The sequence below is a fragment of the Eptatretus burgeri genome, chromosome 4 (genome assembly GCF_056783735.1).
Source record: "Eptatretus burgeri isolate ZD-2024b chromosome 4, Ebu_testis_v1, whole genome shotgun sequence".
In the NCBI taxonomy this organism is placed as follows: domain Eukaryota; kingdom Metazoa; phylum Chordata; class Myxini; order Myxiniformes; family Myxinidae; genus Eptatretus; species Eptatretus burgeri.
The window spans coordinates 50,473,636-50,499,887 of record NC_140964.1 but is presented as its reverse complement, the minus strand read 5'-3'; the positions used below and the strand labels follow the sequence as shown (position 1 = coordinate 50,499,887).

The 26,252-nt window shown below is 42.2% G+C and overlaps 2 protein-coding genes across 5 annotated transcripts in view; one reads left to right on the top strand and one right to left on the bottom strand.

The window, feature by feature from the left end:
• Positions 1-46: 46 nt before the first annotated feature.
• LOC147028030 (intermediate filament protein ON3-like) lies at positions 47-12,749 on the top strand. Its single transcript, XM_085877968.1, has 9 exons — positions 47-266; positions 614-822; positions 3,878-3,938; positions 4,154-4,249; positions 4,500-4,664; positions 4,860-4,985; positions 9,781-10,001; positions 11,687-11,739; positions 12,336-12,749. Exons 1-9 carry the CDS (start codon positions 141-143, stop codon positions 12,455-12,457), a joined length of 1,179 nt encoding a protein of 392 aa, XP_085734094.1. The 5' UTR covers positions 47-140; the 3' UTR covers positions 12,458-12,749.
• Positions 12,750-21,718: 8,969 nt separating this feature from the next.
• TMEM108 (transmembrane protein 108) overlaps positions 21,719-26,252 on the bottom strand; it is an 83,973-nt gene continuing 79,439 nt past the window's right edge. For all 4 annotated transcript variants that reach the window (XM_085877963.1, XM_085877964.1, XM_085877962.1 and 1 more), the window contains one exon: positions 21,719-22,942. In XM_085877963.1, the coding sequence (XP_085734089.1) occupies positions 22,820-22,942 (123 nt within the window). In that variant the 3' untranslated portion in view covers positions 21,719-22,819. The remainder of the gene's footprint in view (positions 22,943-26,252) is intronic.

Genomic DNA, 26,252 nt, shown 5'->3' with positions numbered 1-26,252 from the left:
TGGGCTATTAAGTCGTCATAAATCTGTTCCACCTTCTAGAACTCTTCCAATAAAGCTTTATCTCCATGATATCCATTCCTCCTGCACCGGTGTGCTTGTTATTTTGAGAGTTTCTGGAGCTCGAGGGCAACGACTGCTCCATGATGGAGAAAAGCAAAATGATCGAACATCTGGCCAGCTACGACCCCACGGAGGAGAAGTTGTGCAAGGAGGAGACGCGGGAGCTTGTGGGCCTCAACACCCGTTTTGTGTCCTTCATCGAAAAGGTGAGTCGGGTACACTATGCGGTGTGATATGGTTGGAGCGTACACAAGGAGAGAGAGCACGGACAAACAGCCATAGGTTGGCAACCACAGCATAGGCTTTGATGGATCTATTGGCCTCCTGTGTTGAAGTTCCTCATTAGGGAGGCTCTCTACACGCACGATGGTTGCATTCGAGAAGTTATTGTCCCACTGCACCACGTTGGAACGTCCAGTTGATGTCCAGGTATCAGGATTTTAACTGGATCACCTTCAACATGATTGTAATGTGAGGTGCACATCGTGAGGAATGTGTTTTCAGGGTAACACCTGCAGGCTGATCCCAATAAGGTTCTTACCTGCTTGAACAGGTGCGCTTCTTGGAGCAACAGAATCAGATCCTGAGCACACGACTCAGCAAATTGAAGGAGAAGGGAACGTACAAAGCCAACATCGACATCATCCTCGTCGATTATGAAGGTTATCTCAAGAAGCAGATCGTTGAACTCAATGCTAACAAGCAGCAACTGCTGACCGACCTGAAACGCACTGAAGCGGTGGTGCAGCAAATCAAGCAAAAGTGAGCAAATCAAGAACACACTTTCCTGATTTCACCTTTTTTATTTTTTTTTTGCTATTTTTACTTTGTTCATTCATTTTGACCTTTTTTTTCTGGAAGTTGCAAAAAACAATTCTTATCTCTTTTTTTTTTACTCTCCTTTAAGCCGTTTAGTCCGAGTTTGATTACCCTCTTGACAAAAACTGTCATCCTGGTGCTTTGCAAGCATCGAGCATCGTCCTTTGAAGGAGACGTTTAGCCGGCTGTCCTTTCTGCTCGCATTCGCCAGTGGATGTTGATGATACCACGGCACTTTTCCCCCCAACAGTAGCCCAAGGTGTTCTGCTAACCTGGCCATGACATTCAGACTTCTTCGTTCGTATCCAGCACAAGGTTGCGGCTGTGCTGCTGATGTAGTGTCCTCTGCCGGTCAGGGTAGGACTTTGTAACTTGTTCATGGTGCTGGCGATAGCTCGCCCAACATGGTCTTCACCGTTCACCAACTAATACTGGCACATGGAACGCCCAGTTTAACGTCCATCCGACGGACGGCACACACATTGATGAAGTACCCTGTCTGTAAAACACTGGGATGACAGTTTATAGCTGGGTCGGGATTCGAATCTAGGCTACACAGTCCTATGTCATGACTGTTGATTTTTAAATATTTTTTGGGGGGGGGGTTGGTGATTGGGGAGGGTGAGCATGGGCAGGAGGGGGCAACATGGCAGCAGTGGCACGGAACACTGTGTGATCTGGAAATGTTTTTTCATTGAGGGTTATAATATTTCCAAGTCTTACATTGCCACCTTGTGGATGCTGTCAAACAGGATATTAAAGATAGTGCACATGTTGTTTGGGGTTCCCACCTGAACAGGTAGATCATGATTGGCATTTAAACTCGATGTGTGTTGCTGCACCAAAATCAAAAGCATCTCCAGATCTGCTTGTGTCGGCCACAGACGTGCGATGGTATGTGCGGCTGACCGCAGCAGTGAAGTTTGTTGTATTCAATAAATATGCTTTCATAAGCCTCAGATCACCATATAAATTTAATATCCAGATAAATTCACTCCGCAAAGGTTTGGTGCCACTCTGTTGACAGGACAATACAGTATTGTAATTTTCATTACAATATTATTGGCGTCATGATGGAGCGATCAAGTTAAATTCTGACGCCTAACAGGACTTGGAAAGTAAAGACCCTGTCACACCTTGATGTTTTCGCCAGCGTATGGAAAGGTATCAAAATGTATGTAAAACGCTGGCGTACGCTGAACTATTGATGTTTTTTTTTTCCAGTTTTGGACGTATTCATAACTAGTTGGACGTATGCATAGTGTATTAGTAACGCACACAGAACGTTTCGATAACATATAGATAACTTATATCAACGAATGCTGTGCGTGTTGTCGGCGTTCACAACCTATGCCCAACGATAGTCTAACTTATGCATAGCACGCGGCAGCGTATCGCCGACGATCACGTGGCATGGCCTTTTAAAAGGCTGCGGCTCGACGATTCAAATCATAACCGCACTAGACATCGAAGTGTGAAGCCGCTGTCACACCTTGACGTTTTAGCCAGCGTATGCCGACGTATGAAAAATTTGCCGAATACGTGGCACACGTCGAATACGTTATAGGTAAGTTTTGTATACGTTAAGGGCACGCTGAAGCATGCTGGCATACATCGTAGTACGCTAAGTACGTCGACAAATTTTCAGCATGTTGAAAATTTTTCGACGTATGCCAGCGTATGACGCTTACGTTCCGCATACGCTGGCCATAAGTTGTAGGCACGTTACATGATCGTTGACACACGTCGACACATGTTACTTGTAAGTTACTCATAAGTCGAAACATGTCGAGGTAATGTTTAGCGTACCCGAAACTTATTTCTAACCTATGAGTAACGTGCTTTGAACCTATGTGTAACGTATCTCCAACGCATATTGACGTATGTAGATGTATTTGATGTCTTCCAGACGACCACAGAACTTACTTAACATGTTACTAACTTACAGCTACCATATAATGGCGTATTGGCAGCGTTTAGGGGAATTGGTATATAAAAATGAGGTTCACACAGGAGGAAGCCGTCAGTGTTCCAGACTCCAGGTTTTTTTTTTTCCTTCGGTATGACTGTGATATTGACACTTCAATTTCTAGCGCGGTTATGATTTAAATCGTTGAGCGGCAGCCTATTAATTATATTATATTATAACCACACTAGAAATCGAAGTGTCAACATCACCGTCATACCGAAGAAAAAAACCCTCCCCAAAAAAACCATGGAGTCTGGAACACCGACGCTAAACATTACCTCGACGTGTTTCGACTTATGAGTAACTTACAAGTAACGTGTGTCGACGTGTGTCAACGATCACGTAACGTGCCTACAACTTATGGCCAGCGTATGCGGAACGTGTGAGTCATATGCTGGAATACGTCGAAAAATTTCAAGCATGTTCAAATTTGTCGACGAGCTCGGCGTACTATGACGTATGCCAGCGTACTACGACATATGCCAGCGTGCTCTTAACGTATACAAAACTTACCCATAACGTATTCGACGTGTGCCAGCGTTTTAGACCAATTTTTCATACGTCGGCATACGCTGGCTAAATCGTCAAGGTGTGACAGGGCCTTAAATTATGGATTATTTAGTGCCTTCTACACATTATGTCAATAAAGTGGTGGAATCTTTCATGTCCGTCGTTCCCATAAACTGTATAACTCCTCTTTCCCTCTTTTCTGATTTCTCCTCTGACATTCTTTCACTTTCCTCTTCCCATGCTCTCTCACCCTTGCTCCCCTTCTCCTATGTGTCGATGAACCCTTTAGTCCAGTACAGCAATTTATAGGACCATTGATTGTCTCCTTAACCTGTATTTGGAATGTGACCTCAAGTTGATGTTCTCTTCCAAATTAAATCCCATGTGCCATCAATGCTTTTTCAATAGGATGACGTGTTCCTTGATGTTCCATCAACAATTGTCCTGCAGATCTGACACTTGAATTGCGGGATAGGAAGAGAGAGTCGGTTGTTTTTCAAGAAAAATTGTACTTTGCAGATACAAGGATGAAATACCAAAGAGAACGAAACTGGAAAACGAGTTTGTTGTCTGCAAGGAGGTTAGTCTGTTATTCACCTTGCCTAATCCCGAGACAGTGAGGAATGTAAAGTTTTGTACACACAGAATAGGAAAAAAGGATCTCTATGCTTGCATACAGCTTCCAGGTGTGAATGAGTAACGGTCATGCCTCTGGATAATCTACAATAATAAATATCAAGGATTATGTTGTCAATGGCTTTTTGTGGTGGTGGTGGTGGTGGTTTTCCTCTTCAGAACTTTGACAAGATGCGTCTACAGAGGATAAAACTGGAAGAAAAAATGTTGTCACTTCAGGATGAGTTGAAGTTCATTGAAGAAGCTCACGTAGAGGTGATGCCTCCACAATAGACCCTCCACCCACCAATTATCCTTTTAAAGTTTTATATATATATATATATATATATATATATATATATATATATATATATATATATATATATATTTAAAAAAATACCATCTCTGCTGCATTCTTGTTGACATTCTTGTAGTAGTGAAAATATTTCTCAACTACCATCCATCTGTCTGCTGCTCAGCATCCCAATGTGGACCCAAGTTGTTGTTTTTTTTTTCTGGTGGTTAGGAAATCCGTGAGTTGCAGTCGTACTTTGGTAGCTCTGCCCTGCTGGTGGAGGTTGACACTTCACGGAACCTCGATCTGGCGGCTTACTTGGAAGATGTCCGTAACCAGTTCCTGGTGCTGGCCATGCGAACCCGTGAGGATGCAAACCAATACTACTCCACAAAGGTGTGTGCCAAGTTAGTCGCAAGTCGAGCAGATACGATAAATGAGGATGGTGTCATAAAATATTGATTGTTATGGATTTTTCAACACCTTTTTCATCTGAATATATTCGAATATCTATCAACGATTGTCTTTATCCTCATTGTCAGTGTTCATTGGAAATGTTGATAAACTGATGGATTCTTAAATTGCCTACAGATACAGGAAATTATGCAAGCTGGTGATAGTCACCAAGCTAATGTGGCTGGACTTACAAGTGAAATTGGTGAGATGAAGATAACCTTGCAACGGAGCAAGGCAGAGTTGGATTCTTTACTATCTCAGGTGGGGAAATGATGTGTGCGGAATTCAAATTGTGCTCATTTCCAATTTTGTGATTTGTGAGTCGATCTTTGTAATATGCTTCTGGAGGTGTGCGCGAATATTTGTCGACAGTTTCCTGAGTTGATGCGATACTCAACATTGGTTTTATGAGTTGTGATTGAATAGCAGTAATCGGTTTGTGACTTCTGATTAGATACCAGTAATTGGTTTTGTGACTTGTGATTGAATACCAGTAATTGGTTTTGTGACTTGTGATTAGATACCAGTAATTGGTTTTGTGACTTGTGATTAGATACCAGTAATTGGTTTTGTGACTTGTGATTAGATACCAGTAATTGGTTTTGTGACTTGTGATTAGATACCAGTAATTGGTTTTGTGACTTGTGATTAGATACCAGTAATTGGTTTTGTGACTTGTGATTAGATACCAGTAATCGGTTTGTGACTTGTGAATAGATACCAGTAATCGGTTTTGTGACTTGTGATTGGATACCAGTAATCGGTTTGTGACTTGTGATTAGATACCAGTAATCAGTTTTGTGACTTGTGATTAGATACCAGTAATCGGTTTTGTGACTTGCGATTTAATTCCAGTAATCGGTTTTGTAACTTGTGATTGAATACCAGTAGTTGGTTTTGTGACTTGTGATTGAATAGCAGTTATCGGTTTTGTGACTTGTGATTGAATTCCAGTAATCGGTTTTGTGACTTGTGATTGAATAGCAGTTATCGGTTTTGTGACTTGTGATTGAATTCCAGTAACGGTTTTGTGACTTGTGATTAGATACCAGTAATCGGTTTTGTGACTTGTGATTAGATACCAGTAATTGGTTTTGTGACTTGTGATTGGATACCAGTAATCGGTTTTGTGACTTGTGATTAGATACCAGTAATTGGTTTTGTGACTTGTGATTGGATACCAGTAATCAGTTTTGTGACTTGTGATTAGATACCAGTAATCGGTTTTGTGACTTGCGATTTAATTCTAGTAATCGGTTTTGTAACTTGTGATTGAATACCAGTAGTTGGTTTTGTGACTTGTGATTGAATAGCAGTTATCGGTTTTGTGACTTGTGATTGAATTCCAGTAATCGGTTTTGTGACTTGTGATTAGATACCAGTAATTGGTTTTGTGACTTGTGATTGGATACCAGTAATCGGTTTTGTGACTTGTGATTAGATACCAGTAATCGGTTTGTGACTTGTGATTAGATACCAGTAATCAGTTTTGTGACTTGTGATTAGATACCAGTAATCGGTTTGTGACTTGTGAATAGATACCAGTAATCGGTTTTGTGACTTGATTAGATACCAGTCATCGGTTTTGTGACTTGTGATTGGATATCAGTAATCGGTTTTGTGACTTGTGATTAGATACCAGTAATCGGTTTGTGACTTGTGATTAGATACCAGTAATTGGTTTTGTGACTTGTGATTAGATACCAGTAATCGGTTTGTGACTTGTGATTAGATACCAGTAATCGGTTTGTGACTTGTGATTAGATACCAGTAATTGGTTTTGTGACTTGTGATTGAATTCCAGTAATCGGTTTTGTGACTTGTGATTAGATACCAGTAATTGGTTTTGTGACTTGTGATTAGATAACAGTAATCGGTTTGTGACTTGTGAAGGGATACCAGTAATCGGTTTGTGACTTCTGATTAGATACCAGTAATCGGTTTTGTGACTTGTGATTAGATACCAGTAATCGGTTTTGTGACTTGTGATTGGATACCAGTAATTGGTTTTGTGACTTGTGATTATATTCCAGTAATCGGTTTTGTGACTTGTGAAGGGATTCCAGTAATCGGTTTTGTGACTTGTGATTAGATACCAGTAATTGGTTTTGTGACTTGTGATTCGATACCAGTAATTGGTTATTGTGACTTGTGATTTAATTCCAGTAATTGGTTTTGTGACTTGTGATTATATTCCAGTAATCGGTTTTGTGACTTGTGATTCGATACCAGTAATTGGTTATTGTGACTTGTGATTTAATTCCAGTAATTGGTTTTGTGACTTGTGATTTAATTCCAGTAATTGGTTGTGGTGACTTGTGATTAGATACCAGTAATCGGTTTTGTGACTTGTGATTCGATACCAGTAATTGGTTATTGTGACTTGTGATTTAATTCCAGTAATTGGTTGTGGTGACTTGTGATTATATTCCAGTAATCGGTTTTGTGACTTGTGATTATATTCCAGTAATCGGTTTTGTGACTTGTGATTCGATACCAGTAATTGGTTATTGTGACTTGTGATTTAATTCCAGTAATTGGTTTTGTGACTTGTGATTTAATTCCAGTAATTGGTTGTGGTGACTTGTGATTATATACCAGTAATCGGTTTTGTGACTTGTGATTCGATACCAGTAATTGGTTATTGTGACTTGTGATTTAATTCCAGTAATTGGTTGTGGTGACTTGTGATTATATTCCAGTAATCGGTTTTGTGACTTGTGATTATATTCCAGTAATCGGTTTTGTGACTTGTGATTCGATACCAGTAATTGGTTATTGTGACTTGTGATTTAATTCCAGTAATTGGTTTTGTGACTTGTGATTTAATTCCAGTAATTGGTTGTGGTGACTTGTGATTAGATACCAGTAATCGGTTTTGTGACTTGTGATTCGATACCAGTAATTGGTTATTGTGACTTGTGATTTAATTCCAGTAATTGGTTGTGGTGACTTGTGATTAGATACCAGTAATCGGTTTGTGACTTGTGATTAGATACCAGTAATCAGTTTTGTGACTTGTGATTAGATACCAGTAATTGGTTTTGTGACTTGTGATTAGATACCAGTAATCGGTTTGTGACTTCTGATTAGATACCAGTAATCGGTTTTGTGACTTGTGATTAGATACCAGTAATCGGTTTTGTGACTTGTGATTGGATACCAGTAATTGGTTTTGTGACTTGTGATTGAATTCCAGTAATTGGTTTTGTGACTTGTGATTATATTCCAGTAATCGGTTTTGTGACTTGTGAAGGGATTCCAGTAATCGGTTTTGTGACTTGTGATTAGATACCAGTAATTGGTTTTGTGACTTGTGATTCGATACCAGTAATTGGTTATTGTGACTTGTGATTTAATTCCAGTAATTGGTTGTGGTGACTTGTGATTATATTCCAGTAATCGGTTTTGTGACTTGTGATTATATTCCAGTAATCGGTTTTGTGACTTGTGATTCGATACCAGTAATTGGTTATTGTGACTTGTGATTTAATTCCAGTAATTGGTTTTGTGACTTGTGATTTAATTCCAGTAATTGGTTGTGGTGACTTGTGATTATATACCAGTAATCGGTTTTGTGACTTGTGATTCGATACCAGTAATTGGTTATTGTGACTTGTGATTTAATTCCAGTAATTGGTTTTGTGACTTGTGATTAGATACCAGTAATTGGTTGTGGTGACTTGTGATTATATACCAGTAATCGGTTTTATGTGTTCGAACTGTTTCTGTAAACATTTCACAATATGTCGTTTTGTTTTCACCTGACAAGTCATTCCTGTGATCCTTGTTTGGAATGCATCTTCTGAATGAACTTTCTTTGGAAAACTCGTATTCCCTTGAAACCATCACACATGTGGTTTTGTAAAATAAATGATTCTCCATGAGATCCATCATCTGAGCATTCCTCACACCTGTGAGCAGTTGGTGCTCACACCAGCTCTGTTCCCACCAATGCAATGGGAGTGTGGGACTTGTTATTGGCTGATTACCTTCCTATACACTATGACCTTAGCAACCCTTTATTTATCAAATTGTATTCTTTGTGGCAACTATTACAAGTTACAATCTCTGACCTTTTAAGCAGTTTGTTCTGATGAAATCCTCGACATGTTACAAAAGCAACACACTTTTTTTTTTTTAAAATAAGAGGTGTCAAGGCTAATAGAAGAGTAGAACAACAGTGAGAAAAGTGTCGGTAGAGAGGACAGGGCAAAAATGGGGAAACGAGGACAATAATGCGCTGATGTACTCGAGCAGAACATAAGCAGCAAATGAAAGTGGTTCAGTTATCAGCGGATGTAGAAATGGGAGAGGCATGAGATGGTGATGAGCAGCAGACTTGAAGGTCCGATGGAAGCAAATTGAGACAGGCTCAGCGGGATGGTTCCACATGCAAGAGAAGGAGATGCAGAGAATTGGAAGTGTTAATTAGTTTGGAATTGCGGAGCGTAACAATTGGTAAGGGTTTCTTGGAGAATTTCTGCGACCTGGTTAGCCAGAGATTTCGTCGAAAGGTAAGAGGGTGGGAGCAGAGGGACCAGAGTAGACATGTAAACCAATGCAATGGAACCAACTTGTCTGCAGTGAGTGGGAAGCAAACCGTACGACACTGCCTCCTGCCGTGAGACGCCAATGAAACAGAGGATGTTCGACTCCAAAACTTCAGGGGGGACAATATGGGAAGCAGAAGCACAAGACGCCGGTGAGGAGCCAAATCCAATTTTAATGGCCCTGTGGAACAAGGCCATTTTACACCGTTACAAGCTGGAAAAGACGGAGGAAGGATTTGGCCCTGCGGAGAATTCCACGGAGGTGGCGGTCTTTGGAGCCAAGCTTGGAGAAATACGAAAGGTTTATCAAAGCAACGTTTGAATTGTATTTCATGCTTCAACATTCCTCAATTGTTTTCTCCCAAAATGTTTGCACTGATGTAAGGTGTGACGATAATAATGTGCGATGAACTGTTGATTTGTTTCATCAAACTGAGAGCAATGAGGTTGCTGTCAAACAGATATACAGCAGTTACCTGATTGCTTGTTTTTTTTTCCCCCAGGAAGGAAAGCTTCAGAAGATGCTGGAAGCAAAGAAATACCAAAACGAAGAGGAACTGAAAAAAATGAAAGTTGAGGTGGTGAATATTCAGCAGGAAATAAATAACATCAAGACCCAGCTGGCATTGCACGTTTGCAAATACCAGGAACTTCTGAACACCAAGATGGCGCTGGACATCGAGATAGCCACCTACAGGAAGTTGCTGGAAGGAGAAGAGATCCGGTGAGAGAGCTTTATCATTGAGAGACAAAGCAGGTGTACAGTAGGTTTGCTCTTGATTTGTTTTTAATCAACTTGAGGAGTGACGTGTGCGGATCAGTTAAACCTGCGAATTAATGAGAAAAATGACTTTGAAGACAATGAAGTAGACAATGGAAATTCGACTACTGTTTGGAAATATTTCTCATTTTTAATCCGATGCTGAGGCCTATTGCAGAACAAACGACAAATAATGGGATGAACAAAGATTTCGATCTGACAAAGGAACAAATTTAAAATCTTTACTCCATCCCGGAATGAGTGTCTCAATCATTTCACCTGGAAAAAAGGAATATTGTCAGGGATCCAGGGAGGCTGGAACTAATGGGGAGGAAATTGAACGATGGGCTAGCAGGATGGTCTTGAGGTACGCACACTCACCTGTAAGCCGTCTCGCCTGGCAAGACAACAATGTGCTTTTAATGGATTTTTAGGGCATTAAACAAAAAAAAGAACACCTCAAATGAACATAGGATCGAATTACTCTGAACATGTAATGTATAATAAGCTTCTAATGTCTTGAAAGAGTGATGCCTCAACCTGTGTACCTGATGACGCAGTACCTGCTGGGCAGTGATCCTGCTCTGGTTTCTTGGCCATTATCAATAAAATTACGAAGTTAGCTAATTGAAAATTATCATCATTTGTTAGTTATTGATAGTGCAACACAGTCTGACAGGATGGTGCGTACATAGGTAGCACCCTTACCTTTAAACTGTTTAGTCTGGGTTTAATTCACAGCCTGACTATACAGTGCTGGATTGGTGCTTCGAAAGCAGGGCATTGACGGATGCTAATCTGGGTGTCCTGTCTGCTAGAGATAGTTGGTGGACATCAAAGATCTCACGTGTCCTTCATGAAGCATAGGTAAATTAATCAACGTCACCCTGAACAAATCACAAATTCCTGCCCTGACTACTCCTGGGAAGGCAAAGGCAAACGACCTAATGTAATTCTTGCCGTTGGGTTGCTTTCACAGCACTGAATCTGCATTTGCAGAGACAGACAGCAACACAGCTGGATTTCCAACGCAGATGTTTGAACACTTACATGAGAAAACGATATTTCGAAACGTTTTAATCACCAACACGATTAATTTTTCCATCGAGCCTCCACCCAGTTCTGATGTAATTTACAATTTGCTCACGTCAACCTGACATTATTATAATTACAGAACATTCTGAAGATGGGATGCTTTTGATTAATCAACCGATAATACACGGGTTCATGATTGATGATATCAACCCACGGGGTTTGTCTGTGCTCTATCCTATAAATGCTGAGGGTCAAGCAAATCAAGGATCAGCAAATACCATTTTAAAAGTCCTTGGTACGAGTCTGATCCAGAGTCAGAATCGAACTGCTGACCCACCAAATTCAGAGCAGATGCTCCGAGCACATTCCACTGAGTCTATGAATCGTTTCGGAGATTTTGGAGGTCAACAGAAGTGTACAATAGCAATGAGGTTGCTGTTGAATCGATATAATTACCCGGTTGTTGTCCCCCATCACCCCCACCGCCCCAGGAGGTAAAACTTCAGAATTGTTAAGAAAGATGTTTGGTGGGTGTTGTTTTTATGGAAAATGTTTTTTATGGGAAGTGAAAAACTGACGAAAAGCTCTTGTTTCCTTTTGATTTGATTTTCCAGGATGAAGCAAGTGGGAATGATTTCATCAGCAGTTGATATGTCTGAACACGAAGGTATGATATTTGAAAGGATTTGTCGAGACAACCTAAGTATTGGTTTTAAAATTGTTGCTTGAGGTTTAAAAAAATATATATTGCTTACCCTTTTAAAACGAATTTCCTTATCCATCCATCCATTGGGACCATACTCTGTATTGAGCATCAGTGGTGCCAAAGCAGTCTCCTGGGCTATTGGGCACAATCCTGGACGGGTCGCCGCTCTGACGCAGGATACTCAAATGACTCGGTCATCTCAGCAAGCTGGAAATCACTTGCCAATCTCAGAAGGATGACAGGCTGAGTCAACCCCACCTGGTATTAATTCATCAGCCAAATGGGATCCCCAGCCCACCACCCTACCAATTAAGCGAGCACCAGGTATAGTTTCCTCCTGGTTGTTGGAAATATGATGCAAAAGTAATTTTCATTTCCTGCGGCCATTGGAAGGAAAATGCGACCATGTTGAAATAAGGAGCAAATTTCACCAATCTCTCAGCATGAGGTCTGAAATACAAGACCCTTGTTACAGAACCATTCCTGTCTAGGTAAACCCGTCATTACAAACCCTTAGTTTCAGCAACATCACAGATCTTTCTTCTTTCCTTTCACAGTGGAGTTGGATCATGCGAATTATGCAGTTGAAAGTGGAAAGAAGACCAGCAAGGTTATCATCAAGGAGGTGGAGATGGTGAATGGTAATGTTGTCTCGGAACGCACGCAGGTGTACGACTAAATCCTGTGACTACCTCGTGATCTTCCCACGGAATGCCATGTACTCAGTGAGGGTAAATCATCGAGTGGTTTTGAAGGTTTAAATGTCAGGATCATACTTTGAACCAATCGCATGCCTCTCATGATAATTTGATACCATCTATGTAGGAATGAAATGTGCTGAATGTTTCGATTTGTTTGCATGTTGGATGCATGTTGAATGCCAATGCATGTTGGACCGTTTAAACATTCATTCCACTTTGATTTTTCATTTTGATCTTCTTGCATCAATTAAATAAGGAAATAGAAACATCTCCTGGCTACTGTCTCCCTTGAATTCTGCAAAACACTTTTTGATCTGAAATGAGCATGAGAAGAGCTTGGGGGAGTTAAATGGAAATAATGGAGGGGCCTTTTGGGCATAGTTGTTCTGCAATCCCAAAAGTGATGGAGAAGGTTTGTCTGGTTTTATTGGGATTTATTTTAGGTTTTCGTTCTATTTCACTAGGTCGAATATATTAACACTAGAGTCAGCAGTGTAATGGTTGGAGCATCCGCTCTGAGTCTGGGAGGTCGGTAGTTCAAAGCCTGGCTGAGTAATACCAACGACTCCAACAATGGTATGTGCTGCTTCCTTGCTTGATGCTCAACATTTAAAAGGATAAAGCACAGACGAACAATGCTGGGAAGACAATGGCTTCGGCCCTTGCCAAGTACTCGGCATAACCCAATGTAACCCTTGCCAAGAAACTGCTTCAGCAGTACCAACACTCTCTAAAGAATGTGGTACATCAAGTAAGAAACATTAACAGCAAGTGAGAGGATGGTGCAGAGGTAGCACACTCATCTTTGAGCTGTGCAAGACGAGGGCAGAGGGTGCAAGACCAGAAATGAGGTGCAATAAGACAGAGACCACCGACCTGTCTGTGGTGCGAAAGTAACAGGCCGAGACACTCAGATTCGTCGTGGGAGATCCCAATGATTAGAGGGCCTTACTTTCCATGGCAGAAAGAATGGCAGGGTGTGAGGCAGGGGTGCCAGCCCAAAAGGGAGAGCAGGATTCCATAAAACTACGACTTCCATTCCAGTAAAGTAGGGGATTCCTTTGGATGCTTGGACATTCCCCCTTTTAACACCCATTCAAGGAGATTACAACCAAAGAGAGATAAATGCACAAACAGAGCTCTGAAGAATTCCTTCAACTTGTACTCCACTTTGGCACAACTCTTTTAGTAGGACAAAAATTCAAACAACCACTCTTACAACCAAGGCAAACAATCCAAACCACAAACCATCCTTGAGGTTTCATCCTTTCATCCACAGTGTGATGGAGTACTGCTCTCCCCTCTGGGTTGGTGCTCCCATATCACACCTAGCTCGACTTCACATACTGAAAACCAAGGCATTTCGGATCATTGGCATCTCCCGCGATGAGGCTGAGTCGTTGAGTCTCTCACTTTCTTACCGCAGGCAGGTCGGTGGTCTTTCTCTCTTCTACTGTCTCCTCTCTGGCCTCACTCCCCTCCCCTTTGCTCTGTCTGTGATATGTCCCCCCCATATTTCGGTAGGGTGCTCAAGGTCCGCCAGCAACCCCCTTCTGGTAAGGCTACCGAAATCACGAATCACTGCTCACCTTCACTCTTTCATTCCTCTTATTCCTGCCTTTGGAATAAACTTCCACATAGTAGAGTTCCCACAATCGGGTCCCGTGACCGTTTTTCCGGGACCAAGGTTTGAAGGTTGATTTTAGTCAATTTGAGGGTGCTGATTAAAGTGAGCTGCGGTGAACCTCGTGAAAATGTGGGCTAATTTGGCCAGATGCGAAAATTCAAAATGGCCACCATGCTACTTCCAGTATATCAAAATTGCATATCTTTGGTTCTACATGTCCGATTTTTATGATTTTTGGGTCAAATATATGTTTTGAAGGTCAAGGATGTCATATATTACCATTCCAGATTGTTATATTTAAGGGTTACGTCACAAAATATGAAATATAACTTTTCCGGGGCCAAATCCAAGATTGTCGTCGAGTAACATCTGGAAAATAATTAAAAATCAATTTTCTTCTCATAATATTATTGGCAGTGAATCTTTTCATGCAAGTTAATGTTTGTTTATATGTGCGAGTGCACAACAAATTGAGACAAGAAGAGAAGGACGCAATCATTGTCTTTATTTTCAGAACATGATGTGTACATAATATCAATTTCTCAACTTTTATACTGTTCAGGTTGGTTATACCATTCTTTTGTATGTCCCTCCTGCACTTTATCTAGAACTGTAATACGATGAAAGAATATCAACATTCCTTCATTTTGTCTGTAGAGCAACAGTGTTTCAATGGAAAAATGAAATAAAACATGAATTATCTGAATTCCCGGCAATTGATGCTTTCCGGTAAGTATTCTGTAACTTGCATTGACCAAAGTTTGATGTACTGTCCAAACTGTCTTTTATCTAAGACAGTCATAATAAAATAATATTAACATCTCTTATATTTTGACTGTGGCAATGTTTTTACAGTTGAAAATTAAATTAAATGAAATCTCCATTGAAACACATACATGTAATCCTTCAGTCACTAGCTGAGTCGCTGGCTCCAGAGTCACAAACTTCATCATTACTTTCAGCCTCATCATAGTGCAACAATGTCTGTTCTTGTTCAACCAAGTCATGTAAACTTCTTGGGAGTGCATCATGGGTATACCTCACTGACACACATCTACCGTCTTTCATTGTCCATCCATGGTTGGTGGGATTTGGGGGTGCATCCGGCTTGTCATAGTTTAGTTGAATGTAAACTTGGTAGTTAACTCGCGTCACATGCAGATTGTGAGAATCTGGATCTGGTGGGATGTGGGACGTGGACTTGTTCTTCATCTGACCGCACTTCCATGCTCTGGCTTCACCTAACGTTTCACTGATTGTGTCATTATAGATGTGTCTAATAGTGAATGTGGCCATTTGCTGAAGTACCTCTTGTGTCACTGGAAGTGTTTTACCAACACGTTTCAAAAGATTGCGTGCCTCCTCAGTTCCTGTTCCTTTTTCATAAACTGTGTTTTTCCCATGTCCATAGAAGCCAGATGTTGTATCAGGTCCACTATGGATATGTAATGGGATTAATATTTCAGCTACATCATCAGAGCAAAGGTCTCTGCAGCTGATGATTTTGTCTTTCCGTTTGATAGCAAGGGTGCCCTCCAGTTGATGTGCAACATATGCAGAAAGAATCACTACATCTGTGTCCTCGGCATCAATCACGACTGTCTCCATTTTTCCTGCTTTTCGGATTTGTGAATAGATGAATAACTGCATTGTGTCCGCCTCAATGTGACAACATTCAAATTGTTCCATCCTTTCTCCGGAGGAGATGTTCCAACAATTTTGCCTGATGGAGGACACAAAATCAATTTCCCTATGATTCTTTACAAGCTTGGTGAACTCATCCTTTAGAAACTTTTGCAGCCTTTGTTTGTTTCCCTGATTGCTGAACAGCACCTGGAAGTTCTTTGTGGCAGGAAAACTATCTGATGTTTTCATGTACACATTTCTGGACCCATCTCTATATGCTCTCGTGGATTTACGACACTCATGCTCACTGTCTTTGATGGAGTTTTCCACACCATCGGCATCATTTACAAAAACAATCTGGCTTGCATTTGGATGCCTTCTGCGAATAACGGAAAAAAGCTTTTCAGCATAATCTCCCCAAGTGAGGGCAGACCCATCAGCTTTCTCACGATCTTCTGCAGTTGGGGTCGCTAATCTCCACAGGAAACCCATATCGACTAGGGCAATGTACTGATCTGGAAAAGGTTCGACAGGCTGCATGTTTCATTTCTCAACTAACTTTGATTTTTGCACTTTCTTCATGGTACCGTTGATGTTAAATATGGGTAAACACTCATCTGTCACGCGAAATTCCATCACCTGTGCGAGAATAAACTTCTCTTCACCAGATTCTGCCAGCCAAATTAACGATGCCATTGCTCTGTTTTCCATAGCATCTGTCTTTGTCACTTTGCCTGAGACTGAACCCCAAGTTACAGGAGGTTTGCTGAAAGTGTATCTTGAACATCTGTGTATAGTAGCATCAAATGGTGTGTTCTGTGAAAACATTCGTTCTCTGAAGAATTGAGTCACTCTTGTTTCACCATCTTCGTGAACACTTTCAAAATCACGTACCAGGTCACCTGAGGCGACAACACCGGGTACCAGAGCTCTCAGTTGTGGTTTATCCAAGTCAAATGGGTCACAGTCAAACTCAGTGAGGCAACTGTCTAGGTCTTGGACAACCTGTTCGTCAATCTTCAGACGACTGGGGGTATTCTCAATATGCTTCAGAGCAGAGGTCTTCATCTGTGCCAATGTGTGAAGAGCTGCCCTTACTCTGTTGACTGAGTTCACGTTCCTCGTAGTAGTTAACAGCATCTTCTCATTATGCAGAATTTTCAGCCATCCAGCCTTCATCTTGGAACCTTTGTTCATTGTCATTTCAATCCAGAGGTCTGGAGGCAAACATGAATATGGCCTGCCAGTCATTGATTGTGCAAACAATCCATCTCGTAGGTATCTGGCCTTTTCCTCAGGAAGACTACTTACTTCAAGCCAGAATTCCACAAGCCGGTGGAATACCGGTCATTGTCGTAGACATGGAGCCATGGCATCATCATTCGCAATGAAGCCTTGAATTCATCCCAGTTCCTTGTTTTCACTGCATGGATATTCAGCATCAGAACTTCTACCATGGACATGAAACTCAACCAATACTTAACCATGGAACTGTTAGATGACTCGGCGCTCTGGAACACTTGTTCCACGAAGGACACAATATCTGGGTGAGATTCCAACTCTGAGTAGACTTCCTGCTTTTGCTCTGGAGTTGTGGAGGATTCCTGAAGTATGGCAATCTTCTCCTTTGTATTTTCAGACAGGGACACCCCATCCTGCATGCCTTCTCTGATCATCCGTTGACTCAGAGCTTCATACATCAACCGAAGACATCTGATGTTACGTTTGTAGTGTTTCCCACGTAGTGCCTTCTCTACTGAACCTTCAGCAATGGCCTGTGCAGCAACCATATGTCAGACAAGCCAGAACCATCAAACCGTTTATAAATGGCAGACATGAATGAGCACTGTGTGTGGAAAGGCCCAAAAAATGGCACAATGTCTTTGAAGGCTTCAGGATTTTCATTACTCAGTTGCACCATAAGTGCATAAACTGGTTGATCACCAACTAGCAAAAGAAAGGGCATTGTTTTTTTTTTCTCAGCTGCAGCAACCATCCTGCACATCACTTCGTGGACTACAGATTTGTGTGGAGGCTGAGGAAATGTTAAGAAATAGTATGGTTTGCTCTTTTTCACATGTTGCTGCACAGTAACCTGAAACCCACCAAATGCACCAGTTATTTGTTCATCAGCAGGCATGTTTGCTTGGTCATGTGCACGACGCACCAAAGCATGGATGACACGCCTCTGTCTCTGTACATCTGTGTTCTGACAACTAATATCAATCTCTGGACGAGGAGCTGGTTGTCCACGTTTCACTGTTTTATCGGGCTGAAAAACATGTTGCTCCAGGCACAAACGTTTCAGGTCTTGTGAACTTGTGGGCAGTGGTCGCATGTCTCTTTCTGCATCTGGTAGAGTTACTTCCAGGTTCTGAGGTTGCACAAACATAACATTGGTGCGGTGTGACGTATCAGCGCCTGTCAGTGTGTCTTCACAGAAGTCGTCATTGTCAAGAATGCCAATTCCAGGAATATTCTCTGCAAGCTCTACTGGACATGCATTTTTTTTTCAAGGTCATGCTTTGCCCATGAATCATAGAGTTGAAGAACAGATTTATAGCTGATTCCGAGGGAGAACTTTTTGAGGATGTCCAGAATCTCTCGACTTTGGGTCAGTCCATGCAGTGTCACTGACAGCTGTGTTTGAAATGCAGAGCTTTTTCCTGTGATGTATGACAAAAGCAGCGAGGCAAATGCATGAACCACAGGATCTCTGCTGCTTTCTTCAAAGTTCTGCTTCTGTGGGGTTTTCAACCATGTCAGAAACTTCAAAAGCATGTCATTTGGGGCCTGTGGTGTCTCCAATTCCTCGACACTTGGTGGCCATGCCATTTCAGGAATACTAGCAAGAGCAACATTGTTGAGCAGCTGATCATCACTGATACCCAATGAATAAATGGCTGCTTCAGGGTAGCTGCCACCAGCAGATGTATCATATACTAGTGTACTTTCATTTTTTCGATGGCGGTCATGAAAGCCAATGTTTTCACCAAATTCTTTCTGAAGCATTTCCTTGATGTTGCTTGACTTCTTGCCACTGGGGCCAAAACCAAAGTTTCTCAATAAGGCCTTATAATCAGACAACAGGCTCTATAGAGTTCGCAACTCATGCTCTTCGAACACAACCAAGCGTACATGTTTGAAGAACATCTCTCGTACTTCAGAAAGACGAATATCTTGTACATGGAGCTGACCATCTTCATTGCTTTTTGATGGCGACACATACTTCTTCCAGCAGGACCGGTGATAGCGGATTTCTTCTGCAAAGGGATCTGGTATTGCATCTATAATAATCGTTAAGATGCGATCACGCATCCTGATGTCTTGGAGGTACACTGTATGTGCCTTGAATGCATCCCAGGCATCCATCGTTTGCATAATATGCCATCTGTCCCTGGTGGGGTGTTTTTCATCTTCCGGCTTCATGCACCATACGCAACAGTTTTTGTCATGTATCACCCCACTTGCTGCTCGAGATAGTCTCTGGGGTCGTTCCACAGAACAGCTACTTTGTTCTTGGAGTATCTCCTCAGCTGCCAAACTTTTGTCTCGTCTCTTTATTGCCAGCTGTATATGACGTTTACTAGAAAATGTAATCTTGCAAATTTTATGAAAGAACATGTTTTGTGGTCCAGCATCCAAATTCATGGTGTCGTATACTGTTCCAAACCTATCTAGATGATGCCATTGCTGTGCTAAAGTCTTCAGATTGTCCCATGATTCAGGGGTAGTATTGGATTTGTTTTCATCGCAATGCTCACCACAGAGGATGCACTTGTGGCTTTCTTCACTCTCCTCACATCTTTTTTTTTTACCTTTTCCCTTGGACGACATGGCTATGACTCATTCAAGGATATCTGTAATAAATGAAAAGTGTGTTAAAACATAGTAACATTTCAGTTTCCTGAAAACCTATGCATCTTAACCATTCAGGGTGTCTTCCTGGTCTTCTTCATTGCAGTCAGCTTGCGGCCGTCTAGGATTTTTCTGCAAAAATGATTAAAAAGCATTTTTTAAATTTCTAATTCTTACACTTAACAAGATATTATGCTGATAAATGAAATATTTGACCTTAAAACATATGTTTAGACCCAAAAATCATAAAAATCGGACATGGAGAACCAAAGATATGCAATTTTTTAATATACTGGAAGCCGTGTGGCGGCCATTTTGAATTTTCGCGTCTGGACAAGTGAACCAACATTTTCACGAGGTTCACCCCAGCTCATTTTAATCGGAAACTTCAAATTGACTTAAATCAACCTTCAAACCTTGGTCCCAGAAAAACGGTTACGGGACCCTATTGTGGGAACTCTACTAACACTCTTCAATCCCATTCTTCTTTCCAGGCCTTCAAAACAGCTGTTCCATATAGCTTTAAAAAATCCCCCATATACCACCTCTTATCTTCCCCCATCCAAAATCACATCTTTTCTACCCCATTAATCCACCCCAAACCCACCTTCAAATTCCCTGCTTTCCTTCCTGAAAATCCCTGGAATGTCCATCATGTATACCCTGTGTTCCCTGCCCCATCCATCTCCCTCCCACAGATCTCCTAATGTCTCTTCCCCACTGTTTTGTCCTTCCCTCTCCTGCCCCCCTTGTTATGAGTTGTGTGTTTGCTCTCATATGAGCCTCGTCAATGTTTACAAAAGAAAAGAAAAAAACTAACGATCTTCAATCCTTTTTTTTGAGTTAAGTGGGTAGCCTGGTGTTGGCTCAGTGGTTAGGGTGGTGGCTTGGGATCCTTGCTTGGGATCCGGATCCTAGGGTCCTGAGTTCAAGCCCCGTCGGCTGCTGAATTAATACACCAGGGGATTGACTCAGCCTGTCATCCTTCCGAGGTCGGCGAAATGAGTACCAGTGTGTGTACTGCTAGAGGGGCACTGTGCCCCTTGAATTAATGTACTGGGAGAGGGTCACTGTGCCTCTTGAATTAATACACCAGGGCCTCTTGAATTAATACACCAGGGGGTTGACTCAGCCTGTCATCCTTCCAAGGTCAGTGAAATGAGTACCACTTCCAGTGTGTGTACTGGTTGTAGAGAGGCACTGCATCAGCGACACAGTTGTGCTTCAAGAAATGAAAGCTACCTTGGCAGCTGAGCTGCCATACCACCACCACCAGTTAAGTGAAATCCAAATGTAAAAGTTTTGATTTGAATATAAATATATGTACCAGACTACTTTAGAGAGCATTGATGCTGCCAAAGCAGTTTCTTCACAAGGGTTATACTGGGTGGTTTGCCCTTGCCTTTCCAGCGTTGCTTGTATGTATGTGCTCCATCATTTAAATGCTGAGAGTCAAGGAAGCAGAAATGATTTAAAGCCTTTGGAATGGGGTTTTTAACCACCGACCACCCACTCACCCACTCTAACCATTATGCCACCGAGTCTGGTTTGTAAAAGTATAGGCAGTGGTAGTATTGTAATGCGTTGAATGCAATGGCTCCTGGGAAGGAAATACCACCGATAAGTGTTTCGAAAATTAGACACTGAAAGCAGCTTTTTGCATTCTGAGAGATGCAAAGTGCCTTAATAATAGCCATATTGGTGTGGTCTGGGCCAGTTCCAGAAAATATTTCTCCATGAGGATTTGGAAAGCAACTGATATAGAATTGCAGATCCTGAGATTAACTGCCAAATTCCATTAATTGGGGAAGGGAGGGGGGGGGGTCATACAGGCAAACACTCCTTCATAAATCCCCATGTGGGTGATGCATTAAAGTTTGCTTTGGTTTTCGTCCAACTTCATGGTTCATTTGCTATTGGCTTCTCGATGGGCAAAAACAGACTTTACCCATTTCTTCCCTTCAAATGGCACCACAGTGAGTTTGCAAATAAAAATAAATGGATATTATTTTTGCCAAAAGGCTTAAATTCTTCCATAAACAATCTCTCTTTACTGATGATACCAACGAAGCCATCTCACTCTTTCCAGAAAGGAGACATTAAAATCAGGGTCATCCTGCAAAGCACATTATTGTTTGCATTCATTTTTATTCAAAATAATGAATGAAAGCAACACGTCGCTTGGTTGTGTGATGACGGTGCTGAGAACATACACATGGCATCCTGACCGTGCACCCTCGATGAGTGATCGGTGCTGTGCGTAAGGCTGAACGCGTTAACGGAGTCCCATAAAACACAGCGGATTCCTCGCAAATAATCCTGCACGGATACTCGGGGTGAGGATCTAAAACGTATAATCACAAAAGACCAATACCATTTGCCTGAATCTACACAAACACACTTCAAAAACTGAAAGGACCAGTAGGGTAGGGTGTGAGATATCTTGAACTGGAAGGTATTTTACTATTTTGAAGACAGTAGAATATGAATAAGGAATACAAGAAAGAGCTTTCAGTCTACATTGGTCAGGAAAGAATCACAGGATCTTCGTACAAGCCTGTTTTGACCCGTTCGGCTTGAATGCCTCATGACGGCGGGTGTTTGGCATAGTCGGCAGGATTGCTAGCTGTGTGGGTTGCTGAGAGCGAGCAGCCATGGAAATCAAACCCACACCAGCCAGTTCAGAAAGAAACAAGTCTTTAACCACTCCATCGAGTGGCCAGCTCCTTGGGGATAGTATACTGTGTTTAAAGGCAAATGGTAAATTCATTGTTTTTCATTTATAAATCATTTGGTTTATCACTCTGCTTCCTTTGCCAATATTTCAAGAATTTGGAATCTTTCCACAAGATTATCACAACAATTCACCCCCACGCCGTGAGAAAACTACATGTAAAACAACTTAAATAGTTGAGAGTTGGCACGGAACAATTATATGAACCAATATTGTGGCTAATTAATAAATTAAAAGTCTCATTTTGTAATTGATCAAAAACCAAGAATGAGACTGAACCATCCATGTTATCCTCACCTTGCCCTCCACAAAATACTTTGACATCAATGTGGTCCTGGGTTCATAGCTGCAGATATCAAGGGGCTGGTGTTCGATGTGCGCGTACACTTTCCAAAATACCCTGGCGCCGACAGTTTTGACGAAGCCGTTGCATTAACTGATGCAGAAGCACCATCTCTTGAATGATGACCGCCAGGCCCATACCACACCGTGGAATTAGAGTTCCGTGCTCTTATGCTCCTCGCTGAATGTATGGCCTGCTGCAAAGGCGTTCACGAAGAGTAATCCATCACCTCTTCCATCCACGCGCATCCCTCCATCCAGGGGTATTGTTGACACCTGGAAACACAAAGTGTACACAAAGAGGGCAGCGAATACACTTCTCGGAACACCGACAAGTGGGCAATGTGCTGCAGCATATTCTTGGAAATGCTCTTTGAAGTTTTTTTTTTTTTCATTTTTCAAATATTTTTTTATATATACCTTGTCGAGGCTCGTATGAGAGCGAACACACAACACACAGCAATGGGGGGGGGGGCATGAGACAAGAGGGGCAGGAGTGGGAAGGACAAAACAGTGGGGAACAGAAACACAAGGAGAACTTGGGAAGGGAGAGGGATGATGTAGGAAGCACGGGGTATAAAAGATGGACACGACAGGGACTTTCAGGAAGGAAAGCAGGGGATTTGAGGAAAGCAGTGGGTTTGTGGTGGATTAACGGAGGTAGAAAAGATCAAGGATTTGGATGGGGGACGATTAGATAAAAGGTGGTGGTGAACAGCTGGTTTGAAGGCCTGGAGGGAAGAATGGGATTGAACAGAGTGAGGGAGTTTATTCCAAAGGCAGGAAAAGGAGGAATGAAAGAGTGAAGGTGAGCAGTAATTCGTGATTTTGGTAGTTTTACAAGAAGGGGGTTGTTGGCGGACCTTGAGCGCCCAGCGGAAATGTGGGGGGGGGGGGGACAAATCGGAGACAAAGCCGGGGGGGGCGAAACTGGAGAGGAGATGGTAGAAGGCAGAAAGACCACCGGCCTGCTTGCGGTGAGAGAGTGAGAGGCCCAAAGAGTCGGTCTCATCATGGGAGATGCCAATGATCCGAAATGCCTTGGTTTCCATGGCATGAAGCCGAGAAAGGTGAGAGGCAGGAGCACCAGCCCAGAGGGGAGAGCAGTACTCCATCAGGTTGCAGAGGAAAGCTTTGTATGTGGTCAGGAGCTCAGGTGGGCTGAGGAAGGACTTTGCACGATGGAGGATTCCCAGTCGGCAACTGTCTTTTGAGGCCAAGTTGGAAATGTGGCTTTCCCAGGAAAGATCATGGCAGATAGTGAGACCCAGAAGCTTGAAAGAAAGGACTTCATTCAGAGGATTGTTGAGAAAGTGGATGGGGGGGGGGGGTCCAAACGGTCCTTTCCGAGAGACATAGTGAGAGTGTGAGATTTGTCCGGATTGAAAGACATGTTCCACGTGTTGGACCAGTTTGTGATTTTATCCAGATCTGCAGTGAGCGAAGAAGCTGCTGCTTGCCAGACTGAGGGATGACTGATGGTACGGCAGAGGGTGGAGTCATCAAAGAGATAAAGAGGATTTAAAGAGGATTTTTCAGAGTCAGAGAGATCATTGATGAAAACCAGAAAAAGAAGAGGGCCCAGAACGCTGCCTTGAAGAACTCCAGCCTGGACAGGAAGGGGGGGATGAAAGAACTCCATTTCGGGCCACACGAGAGGAAGTCTGCGAGCCACGAGTGGAGATGGCCTTGGATACCATAGGAAGAGAGAGTTTAGTGAGCAGGACAGGGTGCCAGACTGTCAAAATCACGTGAAATGTCTAGGGATATGGCTCTGATTTCATGTCCGACATTGAGGACCTCCATCCATTGTTGGGAGAGCAGAAGCAGAATATCCAGGGTAGAGTGACCTGGTCTGAAACCACATTGATAATCGGAAATCAAGCCATTGGAGAAGAGGAAGGATTTAATCTCTGAAGCGATGATAGATTCCATAACCTTGCTGATGATTGGGAGAAGGCTGATTGGTCTGTAGTTGCAGGGATCTGTTTTTGCACTTTTTTATGCAGGGCAATGATGTTTGTTGATTTCCAAGCAGATGGCAGATGACCTTGAGCAAATGAGAGGGTGAATAGAACAGAGAGAGGGCGCACAAGAGCAGAGGAGCAGGTTTTTAGGACACGTGGGCTGATGCCCCCTGGACCGGTTGCAGAATCTCAGTCGAGGTTTAACACCAAGCTCTCCGCTTTGTCAGAAGAAAAGGACACAGACTCAACGGACAGTTGGGTGCAACTGGATAATGTGGGTGCCGAAAGCGATGGGTTTTGGACGTAAGATTTCGATGCAAACACTGAGTTTCGGCATTCAGCCTTTTCACGTGTGGTATCAGCAGTGCGGCCATTTGAGGTAAGGGAGGGGATGGAGGGGGAACATACACCAGAAAGAAATTTGATTAGATGGCACCAGGATTGCGAGGAGGGAGAGAGGTTTGAGAGTTCAGACTAGAGATGAGAAAGACTAGATGTTTTCTGGCTCTCTTGACGGTAGATACACACTTGTTCTGAGCTTTATGGAAGGAAATGAGATTACCCTCAGTTGGGTTTGCTTTCCATGAGGCAAAGGCAAGTTGTTTCTGGACAACTGCCTCACCACAAGCTTCAGTGAAGCAAGGGCGGGAGAAAGGGTAGGGTAACTGAAGACGAGAGGGGATAAATCTGTGCATGAGGGAGAGCATATCATACATTGATCACAACAAACAATACTTCATACCATAATTTTTGAGAAAGTGCCATCTATTATTATTATCTGGACGAATAAGTGTGTGTGTGTGTGTGTGTGTGTGTGTGTGTGTGTGTGTGTGTGTGTGTGTGTGTGTGTGTGTGTGTGTGTGTGTGTGTGTGTGTGTGTGTGTGTGTGTGTGTGCGTCTCCCCCATAACTCCAAAACAATAAAACCTAGCAATCTGAAACTTTGCATTCATGCGAAGAAAACTCCAAGGAAGTGCGAGAGTGAAAATTGGATGTTTGGGTTAATTAAAACACCTCTTTTGAAGATAATTAACGGCATTATTTAGTTATATCTTTCATCAGGTGCATCCTCGGTCACCGCTCTCGATGGGGTCTTAAGGTGTAAACTGGGTAACCTTGATGGGATCTGAAGCCGCCATGTTTTTGGACTGCTCAACCTTGTGCTGACTTGGAAAAGTCCACAACGATTTCTTAAGGATAAAGTTTTTTTTTTCACTTTCCTCACTCAGATTATCAAATGAGCATTCATTATAGCTACGAATCACTGGGTACATTGCAATTCTTATAAACGCCCGAAGACATCAGCATTTGTTGCTTAATTCATTTCCGCACATGCGATCACAGCAAGTATCTCTTGAACTCAGCAGAAATACAAAATTTAAGCTCCAGAATAGAGCTTACAAGCAGTTACGACTGCTGAAAAAGTGTTCATTTGACCAATTTGGACATATTTGACATTTTCGGCATCTCTGGGAGGTGTATGTTTAACATGACGGTTCGGTGAGTGCTAATTGTGTGCCAAGTGAGCTGTTTATCTTCCGTTTCCTTGGAGTGCTTCAGCCACTTGGCAAGTGTACACCTACATCTATATATATATATATATATATATATATATATATA

Coding starts and splice junctions, on each gene's coding strand:
- LOC147028030 (XM_085877968.1), top strand. CDS start 141: ATGATGGAGAAAAGCAAAATGATCGAACATCTGGCCAGCTACGACCCC. Junction 267..613: donor TTGTGTCCTTCATCGAAAAG/GTGAGTCGGGTA, acceptor CTGCTTGAACAG/GTGCGCTTCTTGGAGCAACA. Junction 4,665..4,859: donor ACCAATACTACTCCACAAAG/GTGTGTGCCAAG, acceptor AATTGCCTACAG/ATACAGGAAATTATGCAAGC.